This window comes from Macrobrachium nipponense, chromosome 1, assembly GCF_015104395.2.
Source record: "Macrobrachium nipponense isolate FS-2020 chromosome 1, ASM1510439v2, whole genome shotgun sequence".
Classification (NCBI taxonomy): Eukaryota; Metazoa; Arthropoda; class Malacostraca; order Decapoda; family Palaemonidae; genus Macrobrachium; species Macrobrachium nipponense.
This window is the reverse complement of record NC_087200.1, coordinates 201174853-201202670: the sequence shown is the minus strand read 5'-3', so window position 1 is coordinate 201202670 and position 27818 is coordinate 201174853. Positions and strand designations below refer to the sequence as shown.

The 27818-nt window shown below is 37.6% G+C and overlaps 1 protein-coding gene across 1 annotated transcript; it reads left to right on the top strand.

Moving 5' to 3' along the window:
* The first annotated feature begins 1543 nt into the window (after nt 1-1543).
* On the top strand, nt 1544-27458 carry LOC135219060 (cytochrome P450 2L1-like). Its single transcript, XM_064255490.1, has 10 exons — nt 1544-1649; nt 4434-4533; nt 4681-4814; nt 7738-7956; nt 24142-24344; nt 24504-24624; nt 25335-25515; nt 25931-26048; nt 26392-26536; nt 27376-27458. Exons 1-10 carry the CDS (start codon nt 1571-1573, stop codon nt 27456-27458), a joined length of 1383 nt encoding a protein of 460 aa, XP_064111560.1. The 5' UTR covers nt 1544-1570.
* The last annotated feature ends 360 nt before the right edge of the window (nt 27459-27818 follow it).

Genomic DNA, 27818 nt, shown 5'->3' with positions numbered 1-27818 from the left:
AGTCAGTATCAAAAGTAATAAATAAATTCATAGCAACAGTAACATTATATAAATCAGCAAAACAAACAATACCATCATCAACAACAACAGTGCCGTATTTACATTATTTACGACAAATCTGTTTAAGTATAAATAAACGTAACCATATGTCATTGGAAAAAGTGCTGGAAGCCACCACTGGTCTACAAGGTGGGGCTGGCACACCTTGTAAGGCAAATAAGAAATCTGGGGGAGGACAGTCATGATGGATTTAAAAATTATATAAAGATCCGAAGGAAAAGATTGGTCAAAGACGAACACATTTTGCTGATAATCCACCCAGCAACTTTTGCTTTCTCATCAGCCTGTCCTACACACTTGTAGAAAAAACAGAAAGGTGAAGACTATTTAGAAATGTGTTTTCCTTATTTGATAACATGAAACATAAAAGTATGGGTTGGCATTTTGAGTGTTGGAATGGATTAAGGGCATTTTAAGTATTTTCAATGGAGAAAATTGATTTGATGTGCAAGCAAATTGAGCTATGAGCTCAGCCATGGAATGAATTAAACTCGTAGGTCAAGGTACCACTGTATATATATAAAATGTATAATTTGTTAGTACATATAAAATGTTTCCAACTGCTTTAGCAAAAATATAACATTATAAAAACAAGTAATAATGTGAAGATGTATTTAAGGCTATTTGTTATGTACATACCTTCAAAAATGGCCAAATATAAAAATCATTATGGTAACAATTTACTAAGAATAAGTTTACGATAAATCACTCATATGACCTTTTTCTTAAATGACCATTAAGGTAACTGGAGAGAGAGAGAGAGAGAGAGAGAGAGAGAGAGAGAGAGAGAGAGAGAGAGAGAGAGAACCATTTGAATTGAAGTGTCAAGATAAGACCAACGAGTGTCCCCTGATACAAGGAACTTATAATTATAATGATGACTCAGCAAATAAAATATATCACAAAAATAAAAATATTTGACATCTACAGTGCTAATCATAAAATATTATTTTGCATTTTTCCTTAAAACCTTTATGTAATCTAGACATACCATAAACAAATGAGTAGGACATTTATTTATACCATTTTCACTTTACTGTAGCATCATACCAGTACATTTATATAATCTCCTGCTGCCTGTCTACTCTTCGTTTTGTTGTCCTTACTTTCATAATCATTCTAAAATGTGCATCTCTTCTTTATCTTTAAACTGCATCTCTTCTTTACATCTTTAATTATAAGAACCTTTGCATATTTATTTCCATTCAGTTCAGCTTTCTTTTTTTCCTTTCAGGTGCTCTAACCTCTTCTCAATCCTTCATCTGATCTTGATAACTCAGTCTAACAATTAATTTCAGTTTCGAAAAGCTTTACCTTTTAATTTCCCATGATAAGAGAGAGGTGTTTACATCTGGATCCAAGAAAATCAGCACATAAAATCACTTGCCATATCTCTCTGAATGATAAGGAAGTAAGTACTACTATGAAACCCATCGATGAAAGGGTAGCTCTTAGTTTCTCTGTTCTGCATTGAGGTACAGCAAGGGAGAGAGTTATAACACCCGGAACCATGCTGACATGGACATTGGTTGTTCTGTTCATAGGCCTACTCTACTGGTTGACCAGGAAGCCAAGCAGTCTTCCACCAGGTGATTTGTCCTGTTTTGATCTAGAATGGGGTAGAGCCAGGCTTTTAGGTTGTCTAAGTTCTTTTGATGTCTTTATAGAGCTCGTTAGATACCTCTAAAACACCCTTGTGTATAATTCTTGTAATATACTGACAAATAATATTTAGTTTTCTACAAAAATGTAGCATTTTAAAAAATAAATCTGTTCCCTTGGGGATTATGTAATTCAGACGAGTTGTATGTAGATTTAATTTCTCTCACAGGAATACACTCAGACGAAAAGCCTATTGATATTAATGTTATTATCGGTCACTAAACCACAAAATAAGAAAAGTCTCTTAAAAAATAGGTTACAAAGTATACTTAAATCTTCACACTCAGAGGAAAGTCTAATCAGTTCAGCGTTCTGTATGTCTGTAGGAATGAACATCTATACATAAGTGGAATTTGAGCGCAATTTTTCTTTGAAATATTTATAGCTCATTTTTATTCCCCTCGGTATACCTATGTATAGTATTCGAAATGACCTTCATGTTATATTTTTTTATGGAACTCTCAGTGATGAGATCATTTCACTCCAGCCTTGCGACTACAAGAAAAAAGGCATTTTTTTTAGTTATTCATCTGTTAAAAGAAATCCGATCAGTGAAATAACTTGAAAAATGACTGCTTTCCTTACATTAAATTTTAACAAGAGACATCAATTCATCTCACATTCTGTTAAATTTGAGTCTTCGTACATACATGCATCATCGTATGATGTTTCTTTTATTTTTGAATTAAAACGTGAACTAAAATTTCTACACAATTTTCCTGCTAATCAGTAACTTATTTTTAGTTGTGAATCAAAACAAAATAGTGTTTCTGAAGAGTGAAGTTGCTGTTATGTTGTATTTATTACAGAACTTCAATAGATCTATTGTTTGGTTCTTGTGTTCTCTTCCAGAGTGGAATACTGAGATATGTAAATCTGATAACAAAGTGATAAAATTTTGATGATTCCTGATGTCAGTAACAATGTCATTAGAAAAAGGTAGCTGTTTCTAACAAACCTGATTCTGAATTCTGTTCTCTTGTAATGAAGGCAAGTTCTTATTTCCTACACAATCTACTTCCAGCGCAACTGGAAATGACTGTTTAACTTTTAAACAAGGTGATGGAGCATGTAGTTAACTTCTGCCTGCCATTCAACTTTGTTTATGTTTTAGCGTATTGTGATATTGCTGATATGTACCGTGCTATATAATACTAGCTGATGTACCCGTCCAGGATAAAAAGGTGCATGCCGTTTGTGATGACAAACCTTATCGAATTGGATTATGCAATCCCTTTCAGAAAAAGTAATAATATCCAAGGTCAAAATTTAGATAAAAATGTAAAAAATAAAAAATGAGTGAAATTTGTGTATGGCGTGTATGGTCTAATTATTTTTGTGCCCCCATCAGGGTATGCGCCAATCTTACTATTTTCAAATACGTAATGCACTTAATACTACTAATAACCCACATTTGGCTATGAAAAATACAAATTGTCTTAAAAAATTTGTCATTTCAAATTTTAAACCTTATATGCAAAATAACAAAAGGTATAATGAGGAGAGGGCATAGGTAGCCCCCCAGGGCCCGAAACATTCTTATAGTAGTTTGTAAATTGGTGTCAGTAACCCATGCTTTAAATTTGACCAAAATTGGCCCCAAAGCTAAAAGGTATATTCAACAGGGTCCCCCCAGTGCCCTGAACGGTATGGTAACTATTTGAATTAATGCAATTAGCACCAATTGCCTATGTATCAAATTTGAACCAGATCGACTCAAAAATAAAAGTTACATTGGGTGTGTGTGAGTGCAGTGGTAATAATTTTTAAGTGGTTTATATATATTTTAAAGAAAATCTAATTAGCTTATGTTCGAACCCTCTGTCAGCTTAACCTCTGTGCCAAATTTCATACTGATCGGTTCTCTTGGAACAAACAGACTCGCTTTTTCTCATTTTTATAATAGATATATAGGATACAACTTGTTTTACCTTTGAGTTTACGCATTCAGTACAGGCAGTCCCGGATTTACGATAGGGGTTCCGTTCTTACACCAAAAATTGTCATAAACCAGAACATCATCGAAAATCATAAAAAAATCCGACGAAAACCCTACTTTTAATGTTTTGGGTATATTGAAAACGATGAAACTGCATTTTTATTGACTTTTTCATAAAGAAACACCCCAGCTTAGAAGGTATGATAACTCGATCATTAGGAACAGCAAAATATGATAATCCTTTGGATTAGTTTTTGTAGGCCAATACTGTATCTGGCTGTCAGCCAAAAAATAGGGCTCACTATTCATATTGTACCAAAGTCTGTCTGAGAAGATACGCTTTTCAGAAGAAAAGCATCTTCAAAACTTTCAGTATCTGTTGAAGTTTATTTTTAAAAAGTCTGTTATTGAGTGCATTTGAGAGAGAGAATGAGAGAGGCCCAATCATATGTTCCAAAAACGAATTACTACATCTGAATGCTCTTGTAGCTGTAAATGTCAGACTTGCTTGGCTCTTTGTTCCAAAAATAAAACCTCAGTTCTTTACAGATCAAAATTACCTAGGAATGATAAGATCTTGAAAAAAACTACCCGTTTAGTATAAAAGGTTGTTTTAGTGTTTAAAATTCAACTGTCATGTCTATTCTTGCCAGATTTGGTTGGGCCTAGTGCTCTGCTGGTGCGAGTGTAATGAGAATCCCGCTTGAAAATGTTTAATATTTAAAGATTCAAATATCTGAATTTTTAAGAATTATGCAACCACCTTTTCCAGGACGATGGGGTCTCCCAATCATTGGGTACATCCCTCTCTATACCAATAATACCCGAAAAATCGTCAGTGATCTTAGAGAACAATATGGAGATATATTTACGTAAGTATTCAAAAGGCTTTCTTCTTCTTACTACTGACAAATTAACAATTTGGTTCCAGTTTTTTTAATGAACACCGATAGCAAATTCACTTTCAAGTATTGTTTTTGTTTTATTAATTATGATTATATCATATTTTATCTCGTCAGTTGGAAAATTGGCAGCCATGTGTTTGTGGGCTTCTGTGATTACGAACTGATAAAGACCACATTCAGTAGGCCTGAATGTCAGGGAAGGCCTTACGTGTTTTCTTTCGACATGGTTAAATTTCACAGTAATGCAGGTCAGTTTCTTGTTTCTTAACGGTTAACGGTTTAGCCGTTTTCACCAAACTTACAATTGCTTGGCGCTTCATTATTGCATATGATAAAATAATTAAGATATCTGGCAGATGCTTTCCATTTCTAGGCCTAAGTCAAAGCATCAGTATATAACTGGTTCCCAACTCATTGCCATATTGTTTACTCTCCATCCTTTCAACATTATGATTGACTAGATTTTTGTTTGGATTATTATTATTATGTATTATATTTACGTAGAAAACCCACTTTCAAGCTTGTTTTATCGACGGAGGCTGCTGCTTCAGCTGCATTGATTTTATAGAAATTCTTTTCTATTCTTATTATGGCTTTTCCAATGTTTCATAGATTGACTTTGAGTTGACTAATGATGGATTCAGGTTCTACTATATTTTTAGGTGTAGGGTCAACTGGGGGTGTCCCGTGAGATGAATTTCATTGGTCGGGGCCATAGTGCTCGTCTCCTATTGGTGGCTGGAAGAGATCTTCAATCACTCTTAAAGTTGATGCTCTCATTACCTAAATCTTGCAGACCGACAAAGCTGGAGTGTGTGATGTTGCATGACGTCATGGTTGGCCAAATTTTCATTGGCTGGTGCACGCTGCATGATGCCAATGACAATTCGGCCAGCCATAACGTCACGCAATGTTACACAGTCCAGATTCGTCGGTCTACAAGATTGAGGCAACAAGGGCATCAACTTTTTGAAAGTGGCTTGAAGATCTCTTCCAGCCGCCAATAGGAGACGAGCACTGTGCCCCAGACCAGCGAAAATTCAGCTCGCAGGACACCCCCTGCTGACCCCCAACTATAAATAGGGTAGAACCTGAATCCATCGTCAGTCTGCTCAAAGCCACAGCCTTGAGAATATCTGGTCGAAACCAGAAGAAACATTGGCCCTCAAACTATATATAATTCCACCATTATACTATTAAATTAGAATTGTATTGATTTACGGATGATGTACACCAGATTTGATTTTCTTTGAAATATAATATTTACAAAAAACTAATCGATCTTGACTTTTCCCTATTCCTCCCATAATAAAAAGCCGTAATAAAAAGAATAGAAAAGAATTTCTATAAAATCAATGCAGCTGAAGCAGCAATCTCCTTCAATATTATTATGACGTATTACGTATTATTATCAAAAAGGATTGCTGCATCAGCTCCATTAATTTTGTATAGGCTTCTCTATTTTCTTTATCAAGGATTTCTCAGTGTTGCTAAAACTGGCAAGCAACGTGCCAAAGGGATTCGTCATATCCGGTATAGCCATATTGAATTATATTTATTACTGCTACTACAAGTTATTCTCTCTCTCTCTCTCTCTCTCTCTCTCTCTCTCTCTCTCTCTCTCTCTCTTGATGCAAGGTTTTGCCCAGGTCTGCCACGGCATTATCACAGTTATGGGTGCTGGAGGATTGAATCTTGGTGGCGAGTCCTTCTCAGATGCTCCTGCAGGATAATATAGAATATATATATAATATATATATATATTAATATATATATATATGATTATATATATATATACATATATATATACCATTTAATATTATATATACATATATATATATACATATACATACATACATACATAAATACAACATACAATCATACATACATACATATACATCATACATCATATATATATATATATATATATATATATATATATATATATATATATATATATATATAAGCGAATACCACAGGAAAATGATAGTCAGAAATCCAAGCGCTTTCGTCTTTACTAAGACATTGTCAAGGAGCTAATGAAATACAATTGGAGAGAAAGGTCTCGGGTACACACAAGATCAGGAATACCAGATGGTTAATTGTCAAAAGGGTAAAATTGAAAGAGATAATCCAGGATTATCGGATATCACTGAGACCTTTCTCTCCAATTGTATTTCATTAGCTCCTTGACAATGTCTTAGTAAAGACGAAAAGCGCTTGGATTTCTGATTATCATTTTTGTGCGGTATTCACTTATTTATGAAGTCACTGCATTTACTGTGATTTTTTAAGCATATGATATATATGTGTAAATAAATTTTTTGACACGAAGGAAAAAAATGAAAAGCAGAGATAGCCAAGCACTTTCGGTCTAAGTTTCGACCCTTTAACTCAATTGTGCCTGAAGTAAAGGGTCGAACCTAGAACCGACAAGTGCTTGGCTATCTCCGCTTTTCATTTTTTTTTCCTTCGTGGTAAAAACCTTTATACATAGCATCACGTTTTATTATACTTAGTGATCAAGTTATTCATAATATATATATATATATATATATATATATATATATATATATATATATATATATATACATATACATATATATTATATAATATATATATATATTATATATATACATATATTATACAATATATATATATATATTATATATATATATATATATACATATATATATATACATATATATATATATATATAAATATATATATATATATAATATATATATTATATATATATATATACTATATCATATATATATATACATATATACATATATATATATATACTATTATATATATATATGTGTGTATGTGTGTATGTGTGTATGTGTGTATGTATGTGTGTGTATATGTATGTGTGTGTATATGTATATGTATATGTATATGTATATATTTCTCAGTAGGATAATCTGTTCTTGGTGAGATAACTAAAGGGTTTCAACACTTTCATGGGTGATGAGATGATTTATTACTGTCTTTATAGAATCATTAGTGACAGCAGATTGAGGCAGTAACAAGATAACTTGATATTGCATGTGTTGACAATATGTCTGGAAGAAACCAGATATGCTTACCCCAGGCGTAGAACCAGTGACAGACGCACACTATCTCATGTGGCTTAATGTGTCTTTAACTCTTTCTTTTACTTAGGAATTGTAAGTTCAGTTGGTGATGTCTGGGTACAGGGCAGGAGGTTTGCCCTCAGACACCTGAAGGATTTTGGCATGGGAAAGTCCTCCTTTGAGGGTGTCATCCAGTACGAGGCTCAGAACCTTGTAGAGACTTTCGAGAGGACAGCTGGGAAACCCATAGAAATATCCTGGTGTCTCAATGTCGCTGTGTTGAACGTCATCTGGAAGCTTGTAGCAAGTATGTGATGACTACTTTTCTTGACATTTTTTTTTTTGGCCTGTATAAAAACTGATATGCTTATCTTGGACAGAGTTAATTAGACATTTTATGTATGTAACATAACAAACTTAACCAGAGAGTTTATATTGCTTAAAGTTTGCACTTGCCGGCAGCTTAAATTTTGAAATTCAAGGTAACGCTTGTTTGTGTATGTTAATTGGGCCTGCCCACTTTCAGGGTAAGGAAGGAACAACATAGCTGATTCAGTTGTGAGTGGTTGGTTTGATTTTGATTTTCGTCTATTTCTCCATCTGTGTTTTTCTCCCTTTGCTGATGTATTGGTAGCCTTTGGCTTTGTATTATCAAGTTTTCTGTTAGATTCTTTGGTAACAAGATTTTATCACCGGAATTTAATTATACTATTGACTTGTAGTTAAGTTGACTTGTTATCATGTCCAACTCAGGTGCAGCTAGCTTACAGTATTGCAGCATTTGAGCCTAACGAAAGCCAAATGTGATTCACATTATGTTTATGGAATGTAGGGGACAGGTGTGCTCCATTAATTTGACCTGCATTGAGTGTTTTGATTGGGATGTAAAAAAATGGAGGGTATTAGAATCACATTTAAATAAATTAGACAAGGGCAGAAAATGTAAAGTGGCTGTTAGTGCCGAGAGTAATCAGTGAGGAATAGGACTTAAGATAATTCTTTTAAGTCTTCTGTAGATGTTCCCATAATTTCTGTACCCGCTCCTTCTTTGTCCCCATTCCTAATACTTTAACTATTCAACCTGTTCCTTTACCGAGCTCCCTCGCTTCAGACCCTGATCCCCTTGCTAGCCTCGAGTCCAAAATGAATCATAATAATTTTGACCAGAAGATTGGTCTGACAGTGGACATAGTGGCCCACTCGGGCAAATCAGTGAAAGTCCTTAAGGACAAAATGGATAGTAAGAGTGTTAAAGTGACAGTGGAGGAAGTGCCTGTTTGTCCCACCGATGCTCCTAGCCCTAGGCAAAGGTCACTGGTGTACTCTCTTACACTTGGGAGCCATCATACCGGAAGCCCTAGGGAGGTCGGTGGGGTCTGCCCACGAGCAGATGCCCCCTCAGTAGGACCTGTTGTAGCGTCTCAGGTTGTGACTTCGGATTGCCATTGGATGTGGCGCTTTAGTGACATGTCACAGCCACTGAAAAGGCCGCAGTAGACTGTGGTCACTCTCCAGCAGTGCTGTGAAAGCCTTGCTACCATCGTGTAGTTTTTGGGATTCTCTAGAGCATTTTCCGTCAGAATGTAAAGTGCTAAGGCACTTAAACTCCCATGTGTTCCTGACTGGTCAGTATCGCCTGAGCTCCCACTTGCTCCCGAGCTCCCATTTGCGCCCATATTGAATTTGGTGACTGATCTCCCTCTGGCACTCAAGAACTCTGTTTAGTGCCTGGTTATCATTTGCCTGATCATGTTACTGCTGAATGCACCGATCGGTCTAAGGAGAGCTTGGCATGGTTTCAGATGGTTCTGGCATTAGATGCCAGGTGTTTGGTGCCAGCTGCTTTGGCTCTGCTTCCTTATCCCTTGCTTCTTGCTGAAAACACTGTGGGTTCATCGTTAGCCCTGATTTAGTGATAGCTTGCAGTCATTATAAATTTACTTAAGAAGGATCCCTCAACAGGAGTAGTGAACATGGCTCCTCAGACACCTGTGGACTCACACCTATCATTCTCTTTGGATGAAGAGAGTGATATTGGCAGAGTTAATCAGAATTCTACACCTTCGGCTTATGCAGCCGTGATGACTTATTTACTGCAAATGTTCCCAGGGTTTTTCTCTCCAGTAACTCCATCTTCCCTGGCTTTGACATTCTTTTTGGGCCACAGCCCGACTGACTCCACTAAACTTCCAAAGATGGTGCTCTCATCCTCTGCTAGAAAGGTATATAATGATCTTGAGAGCTGGTTCTCAGAAAAGAGAGAGCAAGGAAATTTGTCTTAGTTCCTACACGATATACAAACCCTTGCTTCTTTACAATAGGAACACTTAAGGCAAAGCCTGGACACAGCCACTGACATTTTTAAACAAGTTGGTCCGGTCGTTGGGAGTCTCTCCTGACCGAACATAAACATTCCAATTTGCTTTCGGGTGTCATTATGGATGTGTGTGCATCACCGCTCTCTGTCCAACTGTTGACAGCTGATTTCTTTACAAACCCGGTGGGATTTTTCCTTGTTTTGTTCTTGAATATACTATGTGTATGTTGTGTTGTGTGTGTTTGCATAATATTTACCTTCAAACCCAAGAATTGCAATCACTAAAGAGTTCCGCCCCCAGTCGGCAGTGCCCTGGGGTGCAGGGTAAGAATTGCGACAAAATCCGCACTTCCCTTGATGTTGATCCTTATGTCTTCTATTCATCTTGCCGAGGGCATGAATGTAATCTTGAAGATCGTTGTACGGAGGAAAAGGTATGTTAGGAAGATTCCTAAATCTATGGATGGTGGTAATATGCCGCCCCCCCCCCCCCAACCAAATCCTGTGGTAGTTACCACCTCATTTTCCTACCTCTCTCTTGGCAATTGTCCCATGCTCACTTCCTCTCCTTTGGGGGAAGTCTCTTCTCCTGCTTCCTCTCCCGATGAGTCAGGGAGGAAGGAGTTTGGTGGGAGAGGGGGGGAGCTGTGGACCAGGACAACACTCTATTTGGGGGCCTCCTCTCACTCTGAAGGTACGCCATCAGAGCAAGGGGGACACCCCCTTGCTAACCTGGCTGTTTCTTTCACAGGTGAGGTGTCAGGTCTAAAACAGGCATGGGTTTCACTGCGACTGGTGGGGCCGCCATCTGTACGTGCTGTGCTGGCACACTTGAATAGTACTAGTGCCATCATTGCAGTGATCCATGCTGTAATCACCACCACTACCCCTACGGTGACTCAGCCTAATTATTACATGCTGCCCTTCCTAGTTTTGTTGCACCATCCGACCAACATGTCCCTTACTGTGGTGATGGGGACCAGAGCTCATTTGCCAGCATGCCATCTCCTGGTACCTGTGACTACAGCACCACCTCCTCCTGGTTTTGGGGTGGCACCACTGCCTGTACCAGTGGTTCTTGTTCCACCTCTCTCACCCCTGGTGGTGGCAGAGGTGACCCATCCTGCTGTTCCTATTGCTGTGCCTGCTCCTGCTCCTATACCTGCTCCTGGACCTGCTGAGTTGTCTGCTGCCCATTGGGGGCCCTTGACTTCTCTTCAGTGGAAGTTGAGGAAGAAGAGGTCTGGCAACTTCGTCTTCGTCATCGTCTGCTGCCTCTTCGAAGGCTTCCTGACCTAAGAAGAAGAAGGTAGCTTCTCCTTCCCTTAAGAAGTCTCGCCACGAGACTTATATGATCTGCATCCTCCCCCAGAGGAGGAAGCAGTTGGCTCTCATATTGGCTCACCTGCTTCTTTGGGAGTGGGAACCTTGACGTTATCTCCAGGGTCTAGTACCTTAGGAACCTCAGGAGTACAAACCAAGATCCATTCTCCAGTCCCTGATACCAAGGGCACTGCTCATTTAACCGGGGACATGTTGGAGACTCGTCTGCGAGTTTCTCAGAGTGTACAGCCCCCCAGTGAAGGGGAGTCTTCTCTCTTGTCATGACAATGACAGTGGTGCAGGGCAAGAGAAGGGACCAAGCTATGGCTTGGACCCACCTGCAAAAGCCAAGTCTGGCTCTTACAGACCTTATCTTACAGACCTTACATCTTGTTCGGGTTGCCCCAGGACCCTCAGTATGAGGCACCTCTAATGTCTACCAGAGAGTTGCTATTACATCTTCCGGTATATTTTGCATCTTCCAATCTTGGATGGTCTGGGATCCAGTTTAGATATTTGTCGAGCTTATTCTTAAACACATCTACGCTCACTCCTGTTATACTCCTCAGATGAGCTGGCAACGCATTGAATAGACGCTGCATTATCGATGCTGGTGCGTAGTGGATTAATGTCCTGTGTGCTTTCCTTATTTTTCCTGGTATAGTTTTGGGCACTATTAATCTACCTCTGCTTGCTCTTTCTGATATTTTTAGCTCCATGATGTCTTCAGCTATTCCTTCTATCTGTTTCCATGCCTGAATTATCATGTAGCATTCTCTTTTCCTTTCTAGACTATATAATTTTAAGGATTGTAGTCTTTCCCAGTAGTCAAGGTCCTTAACTTCTTCTATTCTAGCTGTAAAGGACCTTTGTACACTCTATTTGTGCAATATCCTTTTGATAGTGTGGGTACCATATATTGCAATATTCAAGTGGACTACGATTATATATTTTACAAAGCATAATCATGTGTTCAGCTTTTCTTGTTTTGAAATGCCGTAACAACATTCCCATTTTTGCTTTACATTTTGCCAATAGAATTGCTATTTGATCGTTGCATAACATGTTCCTATTCATCATGACACCAAGGTCTTTAACTGCTTCCTTATTTGTGATTGTCTCATTATTAGGTCCCCTATATGCATATAGCTTTCCTTCTCTGCCTCCATAGTTTATTGATTCAAATTTATCAGAGTTAAATACCATCCTATTTACCTCTGCCCAATCATATACTTTGTTAAGGTCTCTTTGTAAAGCGCGTTCCTATCTCATCACAAGTTATTTCTCTACTTATTGTTGTGTCATCGGCGAAACTGCTCACTACCCGAGCTCCTTAAATTACTGTCTATGTCTGCAATCATAATAACATACAGTAATGCAGCTAACACCGTACCTTGTGGCACACCGGAAATTACCTCAGCTTCAACCGATTTCTCATCGTTTCCAATAACTATCTGTTTTCTGTTGTGTAAAAATTCTTTTAACCATCTTCCTACTTTATCCACTATATTATGTTTTCCAATTTTCTTCGCTAATATATTATGGTCTACCTTGTCAAAAGCTTTTGCAAAGTCTAGATAAACCACATCTGTTTCATTTCCGCTTTTCATATTTTTGTATATGTTTTCACGGTGGACTAACAGTTGGGTTTGTGTACTTTTTCCGGGTACGAAACCATGTTGTCCTATATTAAACAGATTATTTGTATTAAATGTTTCATAATATTTTTCTTCATTACCCTTTCATACACTTTCATAATATGTGATGTTAGACTCACAGGCCTATAATTACTTGCCTCTAGTCTTGATCCACTTTTGAATGTAGGGGTAATATACGTATGCTAATTTGTGCTCATCATAAATCGTGCCTGTATCTACACTTTGTCTTAATAATATTGCAAGTGGCTTTGCGATAGAATGAACTACTTTCTTTAACAAAATAGCAGGAACTCCATCAGGCCCTGCTGCAGCTCCATTTTTAATTTCATTAATAGCCTGCACAATATCAGCTTCATTAATATCTATGTCAGCTAAATATTCACTATTTTTGTCCCTTATTTCTATATCATTATCTTCATTATCTATTCTAGGGGTGAATTCTCTCTTATATCGTTCTGCCAATATGTTGCATATTTCCTTTTTTTCATTCGTTAATCTCCCTTCAATTCTTAAGAGTGCCTATTTCTATTCTTCATTTATTCATCTTTTTCGCGTATGAGTATAATAGTTTGGGGTTTTGCTTGATATTTTTTAGGGTTTTTTCTTCCAAGTCCCGTTTTTCATTTTCTTTTGATTGTATAATCTTTTGTTCTGCATTTTCTATCTTACTTTTTAGTTCTATAACTTTCCATGCATTTTTTTCTTTTGCAAGACCTTTTTTCCACTTTCTGATTTTCTGGAACAAGATCCTTCTGTCTCTTGGTATGCATGACTGATGTTTACTTTTCTTCTTCGGTATATATTTATCGACTATTTTCTCTAATATTTTATACAATATCTCCGTATTTACCCTTATGTCATCACTTACGAAAAATGTTATCCAATCTTGTTTAATTCTTCATTTATTTCTGACCCATTTTATATTTTTTACTGTAGAAGTTGTATTTTCCATATCCTTCCCACTTTTTCATTTCTTGCTTATCTCTGTTTTCACTTGCTTTGGAATGGACTTCTATGACATTATGGTCTGAAATACTCGCATTATGAACTATTATTTCTTTAACATAATTCATCTCGTTCACAAATACTAGGTCTAAAGTATTTTCCTTTCTTGTTGGCAGGTGATTTATTTGTTGAATGTTGTATTCTAGTAGCATATTTAATAGCTTTTCGAATTGCCTCTTATCTTCTGCACTACTATTACTCTCTTTTTTATATGTATAAGTACAACCACAATCTCCTATTCGTTCTTTCCAGTCTACGAAAGGAAAGTTGAAGTCTCCAGATAGAAAATAGTCCAGTCCTTGTGATTTCTACATATATCATCCAATTTTTCTATTATTAAGTCAAACTCTTTAGTATTAGGAGGTCTATATATTACTATGTTCATTAATTTTTCAGATTCAAATTCTACTGCTATTAGTTCACATTCTGAGTTACTATATTTCTCATATATTTTTCCTTGTTATTTGTCTTTCCCATATATTGCGGTTCCCCCTTGATTCCCATTTTTTCTATCTGATCTATAAGTTTGGAACCCTTTTATTTGATCATCATTCCCAGTCTCTTGGGAATAACAGGTTTCACTTATATTCATTATATCTATTTTCTTTTCAATTTGGGTTAGTTCTTCTAAGTACTCTATTTTTTCTTTTTGAGTTACTCGTAACTAAACCCTGCGCATTCATCACTATGATGGTTTGCATGTTTTCTCCTTCATTTAATATTGGTAATAATAAGGATTTTCCCATGTCTCTTTCCTGTTCTGGTATGTTGTTCTTTTTTTCATTTCCAGAAATTCTGACATTAAAAAATCCAACCTTTCCATAATATTTGATCTTCCTTCATCATAATTATTCATTTTGTGTCTGAATCTGCAATTTTCTCCGTATCTGCAATATCCTCTTGCGTAATAAATGCAGTTATTATCTCTTGAGTAGTATGTTGGAGCCGAGGCTTTGAAATTTTTTGCTGACATCTCTGCATATCTCGTTGATGGCTTGCTTTTTTATTTTACCTGATATTCTTTATTCTTCTCTTTATTTGTTTCTTTCTTATTTTGGATTTTATTATTTGATTGATTATTTATTTGATTATGATTCATGGCTACAGGGTGCATATATTTACATTTTTTGTCAAACTTACATCCTTTTCCTTCTTTTAGGTTTTTGCATATTTTTGGATGCAGATCTCTGCAATCATCCTCATAGCCATCTAGGTATGCACATTTACCATATATTTCATAGTTGTGACATACCTTAGGATGTTTGTAGTAACATCTTTCTCCAAATCTGCAATTCCCTCTTTTCAAAAGGTTGCAGACTTTGTCTTTTTTGTCTATTTTTTCCTCTTTCCCGTCATTGTGTAGATCTGGGTAGAGCCTCTTCGGGATTTTCTTTTGTGTTGTCATATCGTAATTTATTTCTTCGTAAGTATGCTGCTTTATTGCCTCATATGTAGTATCAATGAGTATCTCTGCATCCATACTCTTATCTTGTTCTTTGTTTTCCTTATTTTTTTCTGTCATTTCAGTTTTGTTTACTTCTCTCCGTTTTCCGTTTTCCTCTTCTTCCTCCTTCCTCTTCTTCTTCATCCTCAACTATTTGTACATTCAATCTTGATTTAATAACATTGTCTAACCATGACAGACATGTTGAGCAAAATATTCTGGTATCTTTTCTCATATCTTGCATTACCTCAGCACATTGTGGATGGGTCGGAATGTTGCATGCAACACATTTTCTGATTAGGTTTTGTGGATTAACTATGCTATACCACACCTTACACAGTTTGCATGCTTTTGGCATTTTTTTTCCTAATGCATCAATTAGGATATTCACAATGTTCACCTTATTCATTTTCTTTGTCAGAATATGTTGGTTTATGTATATTTTCTTTATGAGTCTCTTGACCACTTGGATTTTTCTGGAACTTCTTCAATTATTTTCAAGATGTTTTCTGTTGATTTGTTCCAGTTTGAAGGATTATATCCTTCTAATATATCTATGAATGCTTTTGTATCTTTTTGGTTAGGACTGTTGCTGATCTCATAGATGAGAAATCCCAGTTCCCTTCCTGCTACCTCATTGTATTGCGAATCTGCCAAACAAGCTAAATTTCGCCATTTTTTTCCACGGTTGGAACTTACTGCCATCTTGTTCTGATTTACAGTATTTCACTTGATAAACTAACTTAGTAGACGCTTTATCCTACTATTTTCACACTAATCTTATCACCGATAGTTCACGAACACTTCTAGATATTTCTCAAATTCTAGACGTAAGTTAAACTTGTGATATCTGTTGATTAATCTGACTGCGCACGGGAACGTCTCACCAAGCAAGATGGCTACTCAGGACAAGGCATCTGGAAAAGCTAGGAAGAGGTCCCCTATACAGTCCCCTTCACACGAGGTTTTGACCTCGAAGAGGGCTGAGATGTGTCATGAGGACAATGCATGTTCTCGCCAGTCTGGTAGCTGCCACCGTCGTTGCTATAGCTTGGCAAGAACCTCTGCATTCTCCTTGGGAAAGTGTCTCACAAGGTAACCAGGCTCTCCTAGACCCATGCCTCTGTCATCACCATGGGTTGGTGACACCTTTATCTTCGCCGCAGGTTGGTGACAGGGCATGGCTCATTTCTTCTGAGAGTGTCACTAAGAGAAGGAATGAAAGCATCCAATTCTCTTCTCCTATTCCCTCTACTTCCTCGGGCTATGCTGGGAGGGGCGAGGTGGATAAAAGGAATCCTGCAGGGTACTCTCCGCGGGATTCAGCATTGGGAGCCTACGTTCCTGGAGTGGTTTTAGTGTCCATACCGTTGAGGAACGATCCAGAGGGTCTGGTGAGGTTCTCCCTCAGGGGAGAGTAGATTGGGAGGATCAGTCTCTCGAAGGGGTGCAGGACCCCTTGCCCAGAGATTCAGACATTCCCAAAATACAGAGGACCTTTGCTCAGATTGTAGCGATGATTTGTCAGTGCAACGATCTTGGGGTAGCCACAACAACCTCTTCCTCAGGTGACTGCCCTTCTCATCTTGAATCCTTCTGGGCACCTAAGAAGGAACCCAGAGTTTCAATGTGGTTGCTGTGGTCAGCTTTTGCTGACGGTGTATAGGGCCAGGGGAATACAGCTAGTTGTCGACTTACAACTGCAATTGGTTACAACCAACCAGTCGTAAGACGATTTGGTTGTAAGTCAGCCCATGTTAATTTACCATAAGAATATTATACTATTCTAGCCTACACTAGGGTAATCAGTACCATCTTACATATAGGGTAGCCTAGCCTACACTACACACTATACATTACTATACATATATGGCATAGTAATTATTAATTTCAACTAATTCTCTGGGTTCAATGCACATTGGCTTATGGTAATTCAGTACAAAGAGAAATTGAATAACATTAACAAGTTAGCCTCGCGTAAACAATGATGATAATATCATGGTACATATATCATATACAGCTAGTTGTCGACTTATGACCTATGTGAGTTACAACTGATCAACTTTACGACCCCCACAACTAAAACGACTGGGAAGCAACTTGAGCAAGAAAGAATGGTGTCCAGCTGAACATACGACAGTTTTTCCCCAGCTCCCACCTCTCCACACACACAGCCCACTTTTCGAGCTGTTAATGACTATATAGGGAAGCAGTTTTAGAAGGGCCGAGGCGAATGGCAGAGCGAGTGGTTGATAGGAGCGTTGGAGCAAGTAATGTAAGTGTGGTGAAACCTAAGAGAGCTACAAGTGCAAGTGTCTGAAGGTTAGGGTTAGTTAGCTGTGAGCGAGAGCAGAAGTGTTACAGATGTGGGGAAACTAGGGCATAAGAAGAATGAATGTTGGTGGGCAATAGGAGCCTGTTATAGGTGTGGGCAAACAGGGCATATAGCTAGTGGATGTCAGGGTACCTGTATAAACATGGTTTGCGGCAACTGTGGAAAGAATGGGCATTATGCTAGTATGTGTAAAGAGCAGCATGCAAAGTGTGCTGAATGTGGAATGGAAGGTCATGTAGCAAGTGTGTGTAGGCAAAAGAGGATGAGTAGGTGTTAAGGGGATTCAGTTGGGTGGGTCCTCTAGTGTGCAGGCAGTTAATAGTGATGCATGTACGAGAAGGGTTGTTGCATGAAGAAGGGTTCGGGGATAGAGCCCATGAATGCATGAGTGTAAAAGTAAGGTGCAAAGGGGTATATTTGGTTGCTTTGATTGATATCGGATGCAGTGTCTGTGTTCTTTTTAAGAATGGATGTGATAAGTTGTGGAGGGAGTGTGAGATTAGGAAATGTAAAGGGGAGGGACAAGGAATAGGGACTTTAGGTATGCTTGTGGTGGGAATGTTATGTGAAAGGATAGAAATCGAAGTGGTAGTGATGAATGAAAGTGACTTTTGCGTGATTGAAGGAATGAATACAGTGGGCCCCGTATTCGCGTTCTCCGGATTCGCGGACTCACTGATTCGCTGATTTTTATCTGGACCATATCTACCCATTATTTGCAGTGAATTCGCCTATTCACGGGATTTTCCGACGATAAATAATCACTAATTAGTGTATTTTTATGTTATTTTCATGCCTAAATACATTTTTATGATACAAAAATGATTTACTAATTTTAAAATATTAATATTGATAAATACTGTATTAGTAAGTTTAATAAGATTAAATGATATCACGTAATAACTAATAATTCTCTCTCTCTCTCCCTTACAGGGATGTATGCTTTTTGTGTGATAAATGATTTACTAATTTTCTAATATTAATATTAATGTAAAGAGCAATCACTTCAATAAAGAAAATACTACATTGAATTAGTAAGATTTTAGTTTATAAATTTTAAAAATTATATAAAAATGAAGGAAATCCCAGTCTTCACGCATCTTTCTTTCGAAATCCAGGTCTCTCTCTCTCTCTCTCTCTTTCTCTCTCTCTCTCTCTCTCTCTCATCTACTGAGAGATTTGCTTTTTGTGGCACACTATGTATAATATATTTAATTTTTTTTAATTTTCATATGATAATATAATAATAATAATAATAATAATAATAATAATTGTAATTACAAAATTCATATGTGAAAGTATTTTACAAATACTACGAAAGTACGAAAATCTCTCTCTCCCACTCTCTCTCTCTCTCTCTCTCTCTCTCTCTCTCTCTCTCTCTCTCTCTCTCTCTTACAGAGATGTATGTTTTTTGGATGATAAATGATTTACTGATTGTCAAATATCAATATTAATGTAAACAGGAATAATATCAATTCAGTAAAGAAAATACTAAAGTGAATTAGCAAGATTTTAGTTTATAAATAAAAAAATTATGTAAGAATGAAAGAAAATGCACTTTACCCCGCATCTTTCTCTTTGAACTCCAGGTAGCAAGCTGGGATGGCTGGGGTCCAACAACTGTCAAATTTATCAAGTGTCAGGATCAGTAAATTCTCTCTCCTCTCTCTCTCTCTCTCTCTCTCTTACTGAGATGAGAGAATTTCCATGGTACATATGTATGTTTATTAATATTTCGCATAATAATAATAATAGTAATATGACTAATTTGAAAATTCATATGTGATAGTATTTTATAGAAGTACAATAATCTATCCATTTCAGTCTTAAATAAGGATAACCCTCCCCCGCCTCTCTCTCTCTCTCTCTCTCTCTCTCTCTCTCTCTCTCTCTCTCTCTCTCTCTCTTTTGCCACACGAGATAGTATGTCCTAGTGGTAACTCTCGCCCTCTGTTTGGGCTGGAAATTTATGTATATCTTTAAGGACATTACTGCATTTTATGGTCAGATAATAATATACAGTACTAGTTTACAATTAATATTAAGTTTAATGAGATTAAACAGTAACAATAACATTCTCTCTCTCTCTCTCTCTCTCTCTCTCTCTCTCTCTCTCTCTCTTTCTTACTTACCTATGTTTATTTATTTTGTAGTATAAATAAAAAATTTTCCTTAAAACTAATTTCAAAATATTGATAAGATTAATTAAAAATAGCGATTCCCAGTCTTTTTATCCACGTGGAGGAAGGTGGGCGGGGAGTAAATGACAGTTTGATATATGTATTGGCAAAGGGGAAGGAGTCTGAGTTTAGGAGTTATTCTCTCTCTCTCTCTCTCTCTCTCTCTCTCTCTCTCACACACATTATTATTCTCTCTGTCTCAGAAATAATTCATAATTTCACTCTTGATGGTCAGATATATGATGTTGCCATTCACTGCTCTCTCTCTCTCTCTCTCTCTCTCTCTCTCTCTCTCTCTCTCTCTCTCTCTCTCTCTGTTATTGGCTGTAGGTATATGTTTTTAATGGTAAAATGTTTAAGATAACTTTGAAATGATATTAATAATATAACCTCAAAGAATAATACAGTAATAGGTTAGTAATTTTAGGTATATTTGAAGTAGGATGTTATTAAAGGTATACATTTGGTATCTGAACTTTCAAGATAGGCAGTTATAAGCATGTTTAGTGGTGGTTATAAACTTATTTTCGGCGGGTTTTAAAACTATTCAACGGGGGTGGGTATGGTACACATCCCTGCGAATACGGGGGAACACTGTAATGAGTATGGTATGTTGTTAGGGCACAATTATTTTGAAGAAGTGTGGGATTGTAGCTGGAACAGCATTGAAAATTGTAAAAAGTCCTAAGAAAACCTTACTTTTAATGCTTTGGATGTATTAAAAACTATGTAAACTGCATTTTATTGCATTATTCAGCAAAAAAAAACCCTTCAGATATTGATTATTTTACCTTTTTGGAGTCATATCTCTTCCATCAGATCAGTATCGTAAACCTGGAAATAATTTCCGATTAATATAATTGAAAACTGTCGTAACCTCGGAACGTCGTAAGCCGAAACCACCATAAACCGGGGACTGCCTGTTCTGGACATCAGTGCCTTGAATTTCTTCCTCGAAAATATAGAATTCAAGATGGAGAAAAGTCATTCTATCTTGTCATCCATTCAGCAGGGCAACTGGATGACAACTGTAGGCATGTAGAATGCTTATTTTCACATCCCAATGCATCCAAAGTCCAGAAAGTACCTTTGCTTTGTGTTCCACAACAGATTATGTATACCAGTTCCGAGCCCTATGCTTTCGGCTTTGACAGCACAGCAAGTCTTTATTCAAGTACTTGCTCCACTTGCCCAATAGCTTCATCTAATGGCGATCAACATCTTTTTATACGACTGGCTTCGTTGATCACTGTCAAAGGAAAGTTGCATGAAGGATCTTCAGAAGATCCTTCTCATAGTGCAGGATTTGGGCCTATTAGTCAACCATCATAAGTCTCAACTGATTCCTTCAGAGAGGATTCTATATTTAGGGGTAGTGATAGATTGTTGGAGTTTTCAGGTTTTTCTGTCCCCAAAAGAATCTAGGCATGCCTGAAGAAAGTGAATGGGTTCCTCTCCTGGCATACTTACTCCGCCAAGCAATGGATGAACCTTCTCGACATCTTAGTTTCTATGGAGCAGTTTGTAGCCCTGGGAAGGCTCCATATGAGGCCATCCTTTCAGTTTTATCTTCATGCCAACTGAGATAGGAGAACTCCTCCAGATTCCTTCATAGTTTGCATTTCTCAGGAGATCAAGGAGGATCTCCTATGGTGGAAATCAAGCAACACACTTTCAAATGGGAAGTCTCTCCTTCCTTTGACCCCCAACGCCCCAACCTAGAATTCTATGCAGATGCATCAGATCTAGGTTGGGAGCTCTCCTAGATGACCAAGAAGTGTCAGGGAAGTGGTCTCAGGATCAAGTACGTTGGCACATCAACCTGAAGGAACTAACAGCAATTTATTTAGGATCCCAGCATTTTTTGAAAAAAGTCTACAACTAGATGGTGATAGCACTACAACAGCACCACTTCCCTGACTTATACTCAGAAGCAAGGGGGGACTCATTTTTTTCCTTTGCAACGCACCAAGATCTCTCCAAAACAAAGCTTGTGACCTGGTTCATCAAGGGCTCAGCGTCCTAGCAGACAGTCTGAGCTGTTGCAAACAGGTGCTCCCCGCAGAGTGGACCCTACATCTGCAAGTGTGTGAGGACATGTGGAGAGTGTGGGGGAGGCCTCTCATAGATCTTTTTGTGACCTCCAAAAACAGCCAACTTCCAAAATTTTGTTCACCAATCCCATATCCTCTAGCATGGGTGACTAATGCCATGCTACAAGACTGGTCTAACAAAGATTCATATGTATTCCTGCCATTCCGCATGATACGGAAAGTAATCAACAAGTTCTTGAATTCTTGCCAAGACAGGAATGGTTCCCAGATCTCCTCAGGTTACCAATAGACTTCCTAAGATTGTTATCTACAAGGCCCAATCTTCTTAGATAATCCCATTTCAGATGGAATCACCAAGGATTATCCAACTGGCACTAACAGGGTTTCAACTGTTAGGAAACTCCATTAACAGAAGGGATTTTCAAGAGCAGCTTCAGCTGGTATAGCAAAATGTAGATGTTCTTCATCTGTCAAAGTCTACCAGGTCAAGTGGACAATCTTCAGGGTCTGGTACAGACATCATAATGTCTCGTCTTCAATTAAGGGATACAGAGCAATGTTGAACTCTAGTTTTTTTATATATAGGCATAGATCTGTCCTCCAACCCAGATCTTTCTGACCTAATCAAGTCTTAATACATCCAAACCTAAGGAATCAGCAACTGTCTCGGGAATTTGGATGTACGTAGTCTTGAAATGGCTCTCTAGTCCTCATTTCAAATCTATGCATTGTTCTTTGTTATAAGACATGACCAGAAAGACTTTCTCGTTGCATTGTCGACAGATGAGCAGATCAATGAAGTACAAAGCACATGCTACAGATAAAAGAATTGGATTTCCCCAAGGGGATGCAGTTTGTTCATTCATCCTGGACTTTTTAGCAAAAAATGAGAACCCAGCCAAGACTTTGCCACGTTCCTTCATTATTAAAATTCTGTCGGAAATCCTGGGCCCAGAGGATGAAGAGAGAGTTCTGTGCTCAGTAAGAGTCCTGAAGCATTACTTCCATAGAGCAGAGAAAATTTGAGGCCTTTTGAGTAATATTTGGTACTCAGTGAAGAATCTGTCTTGCCCCCTCTTGAAGAACGCCCTGGTTTTCTTCATAAAAGATCTGATAACTGAATCATTCTTTGATTGAAGAAGTCTTACCTTCCTTCAAAGCCAAAGCTCACGAAGTAAGAGAAATTGCAACTTTGTTAGCCTTCAGACATATGTAATTTACCCTTACCCTTTATTTTACAAGTGACTTATTAGAGGTGTAAGTTGACATTTGCTATCCATAACCTTCGTGACGTAGAAATGACACACAACGATTGCAGTACCTTGGGTCCATTATCAGTGGCTGGTATGGTGTTGGGGGATGAAAGCGTGGGAAATCTTGCAACCTTTCTATCTTCTTTGCCTTGAACTAAGGTGTTGAGTTTGAGGGAAGCCTTGGGGGTACAGTGTACCTGGAGTATCCCACCAGTCAGTGTTTTTATGGTTAGGTGTTAATTTAAAATTTGGTATAGGTATTTGTGTCTGGTGGATTGGTTTGTTGGTACTGCGATCTGAACAGGGGAAATTATGTACATAGTATATGTATGCTTGGTAGCCAATGGTCTTATCCCTCGCTACAAGCTCCCACTAATGTAAAAGTGTGTTAGGGCTACTTTGCCACATCCTACATGGTAAAGATGAGTGCTAACCAGAGGCAGTATCTACCTGCAACAGCTCATTTACCAGGTAAGGAACAACAAGCATTACATATATCAGTACTAGCAATTTCATATTCCCTAACTCATTATCATCAATATTGTTTGGGAATAGAAACATTCTGATAATTCCCTCCTCATTTGCAATTTGGGATTCAGCAATATATTAATTTCAGTATACTTGGTAAGTTACATACATAAAAAGGACATTTTTATGATAAAATAAAATTTACCATGTAATTATGAATCAGAGTCCTCCTTCCTCCCCTCATATGGATGCAAGGGCAAAAAACAATTGACAACTCAGCTGCGTTGTTTCTTTCAATTAACCTACTCAAACTAGCATCACTACCGGCAAACTCAACATTTAAGCTGCTGAGTGGAAAATTTAGGCAATACGTATGATTACTTCGTAAGTATAAATAAAATTTTATTTTATTATCGAAAATGTCAATTTTCCTTCTTTCTTACCATATCCAGATATAAGGTACAACACGGATGACCAAGAAATAATAAAATTTAGTGCCTTCTTGAAACAGAACATAGAATTAATCCAAGGGAGAATCCAGGTTCTGGATATGTTTCCACAACTCTTCAAAATACTCCCCAGATTTGTCCTCGAGAAAGTGTTCAAGGTTAACGTAATCTACAATAACATGGAACAATTTAAAAACCTCATGCTTGTAAGTATCTTCAGCAGGAATCCATTATACCATTTTTTTATAACCATTTCATCATGTAGCACCATACTAGGTTTAATGGTTTGAATGGCTGATCTCACTCATTTTTCGTATTAGTGCTTTGTGGGAAAAAAAAATACAGGATTTATTTCTGTTTTTCAGGAAATTATAGAGAATCACATCAAGATGCTGGACCAAAACAATCCTAAGGACTACATAGATGCCTACCTCATAGAAATTCAGAAAGAGAGGGGCAGCCTTAGTACTATATTCAAGGATGATTGTGAGTACCAAAAAAATAATCATAGCTAAGATTGACTTGACAATTAAAATTTATCATTCTTTTTAGAAATGAGGATGTATGCTTGATGGTGCCAAATTAGCAATTATATACTAATAGGACTTGGATTAATCTAAGTTCATGAAAAATTTGGCTATTCACTTACACCTTCGATTTATATTTAGAGCAACTTTGACCAAGTTTCTCCTTCAACACTTACCATTAGGGGATGGTGCTGTCAATGCACCTGAAGTGGTGTACCGTGGTCATTAATACAGAGTTTTTTGAAGCATCCCTTTGGCTCATAGTTGCACCCGCATTTAACCCTCTTCTTTACCTATATTTTTAGTTCCTTTCTTCAGTCAGCTCTCCAGCCTCTCCAACATTACTTCTTAATGCAGTTGTGGGATATTCTGTCAGTTCCTCCTCAAGATCCTTGTACATGTACTTTAGCTTTAGGGTGTTTTTAGCTTGCTGTCCAACCACTCCAGCTCCCTATCTTCACTGTTTGAAGGCTGCTATTAACATTTAGTTGCACCTGCACAGGTCTCTTCATTGCAGGTATATCATTTGAGAGGAATGTACAGGTCGACTGTGCAGGCGCACCTGAGCAGGCATCCATGAATGTTAATGGTGGCCTTTAGGTGCTGAATGGCTGAAAGTGTCCCGGTGCTTGGCTTGATAAATCAGAATTAATTTCTTTTAACTTTCAGATGTCAACCTGGTCACAACCCTCAGCGACCTTTTTGGTGCAGGAAGTGAGACAACTTCATCTACCATCCGATGGCTGATTGCTCTCTTGGCCACCCATCCTGAGATACAGAGAAAAATGCAGAAGGAAATTGATGAGGTGGTTCCAAGGGACACACTCCCTTCTCTCCATGATAAGGACAGGTTAGTGTGCTATGTGAAAAGTTACATTTAAGCTTAGTAGGCCCAATTATGTTGAAATCCTAGTCTAGCAATAAAGTAATTATGTTGAAATCCTATAGTCTAGCAACAAAATAAATATGTTGGAATCCTATAGTCTATCAAGAACATAAATTTGCTGAAGTCCTAAGAAAAAGTAGCTTAGATTAAAAGGAAAGTTAGGTTGAAAAGACAAGCTGGAGTTAAGGAAAACCTGGGTTGGAATTCAATGACTCCAGTTAGTCTTAGGTTAAACTAGACTAGGAAATTAAAAAGCTCAATTCTTTCTGGAAATATTATAGTCCTACGCTTACTAGGAATATACTTTATTCCTATTTGCTTTCCTGTGTTAATTATTGTAATGGGGAAGGTAGCTTATATCTTAACTGTTAATTTTCAGATTGCTATACACCGAGGCAGTTTTACTGGAGGTAATGAGGTATTCCTCTTTCGTACCTGTAGGCATTATGCACGCAACCACAGAAGAGATCCAAGTGGGCAAGTACCGGTTGCCTAAGGTATGTCTTTCAATATCACTGGTCAAATCTGTTTGCAACTAACAAAGTAGCCTAATTCAGCTTTAAAGAGAATGCTATGATTGCAGCCCTAAACTGTATCTAGAATAAAAAATGTTTAAAATGGCAACATCTTACATAAATGCTGATAATTACCAATATAAAATTCTCTTTAAAAGTGAGAACAAGACCAACCTAATGTCACAAACCACCATCTTTTGTTATGTCATGAAAGTTTGGAATTTGAAACTTGAAATCTCAACTCTGTTGCTTCACCTTATAGCCTAAAAGCAAAGCGTTCCAGTTTTTAGTTAAATATTTTATATTCATAAACACTCTTCCCCAGAACACTGGAATATTTGCAAGTGCCAGGAGCTGCCACAGAGACCAGAAATACTTTGAGAGACCTGAGGAATTCTACCCTGAACACTTCCTAGACAAAAATGGCAAAGTCATCACAAAGAAGGATGGCTTCCTTCCATTTTCCTTTGGTTAGTATCTTCTCTGATTGCATAAAGTTCTATGAATTGGCACAAAGGAATAAATGGATTCTGGTGAATTAAACCTAAATATCCCAATCGTTCAAATAGGTGCTTTATGTTTCTAAATAGATATTAATAATTTAATTTACATTTAGAAGTTTTATATAATATGATTATGCCTGCCTATCTAAACCTCCAGTCATCTTGAAAAAATTTCAATTCTACCTAAATTCTCTCTTATTACTTATCTTTAGGAGGCAGTGCTCCACAAAAGACTTTCTGTTGTTTATAGGACATTGCTTACTTGAACTGTACACTTAGAAATAGACCTACGTTATGGAGGAGTACGTCTCCAAAGGTTGCGTGAGAGAGAGAGAGAGAGAGAGAGAGAGAGAGAGAGAGAGAGAGAGAGAGAGAGAGAGAGAGAGAGAGAGAGAGATATTGGTGGAAGAATAAATGCGAGTGGTTAAGTGGCGGTCAGAAGCGGGTGTCTGTTGTGGCGCTCTGTTGTGTAAAATGTCAGTGGGAGAGTCTGTTACGAGAGTCGTAAGAAGTAAGTCGTTCGTGGAAGGCATAAGTTGGATTTGGCAGCATTCTTGTTCGTTGATGTGTTGTTTGATAGATTTTGGGGTTGTAAAGTTGTTGTGTGTCAGTCTGCCTGGTTGTGGTGAGGTTGAAGAGGTTGGTAGTGCGCTTCGGTGTCTGTGAGTGGCAGTGTTGGTGTGGCGGGTTGTGTTTTTTCGGGCTGTTGGTGTTCGTCTGCAGTGATTTGTCAGCCTAGCCCTGAGTATCTGGAGTTGGGTAAGTATACTATACATGTGTTTGTGTTTTTTTTTTTCTGTTTGTAGGTATGGGTCAATTGTCCTACTGTATTCTGTACTGTAAAGAGGAAAGTGTGATTGCGGGTGAGTTTGGTAGTCAGATAGATTAAGTTTATGTGGGAGGGATTTGCCGCTTGCTTTTAAGCTTGTGATTCTGCCACATGTATGCTCATGCAAAGCAACCAGCCTCAAGATGAAACTAGGTTTTAAATGTGAACTAGTAGAGCATGCAACGATTCAAAGTGATACTAGTACCTACCTACTTCAGAAAAGTTTATGAGGCCAGTCTATTTGTACAAATATGTCTATTTGTAGGTAAGTGAATTATATTACCGTAAGCAATTTCCTTTAAACAATAAAAAACAGTGTTTTGTGGAGCATTACCTCCCAGAAATAAGTTGTTGTGGCAGAATTCAGTTGAATATATTTTTTTTTTTTCAAAGTGACCAAGCCTTTTGAAAATGCTTTTG

Coding starts and splice junctions, on each gene's coding strand:
- LOC135219060 (XM_064255490.1), top strand. CDS start 1,571: ATGCTGACATGGACATTGGTTGTTCTGTTCATAGGCCTACTCTACTGG. Junction 7,957..24,141: donor CATCTGGAAGCTTGTAGCAA/GTATGTGATGAC, acceptor TACCATATCCAG/ATATAAGGTACAACACGGAT. Junction 26,537..27,375: donor CTTCCTTCCATTTTCCTTTG/GTTAGTATCTTC, acceptor TTCTGTTTGTAG/GTATGGGTCAATTGTCCTAC.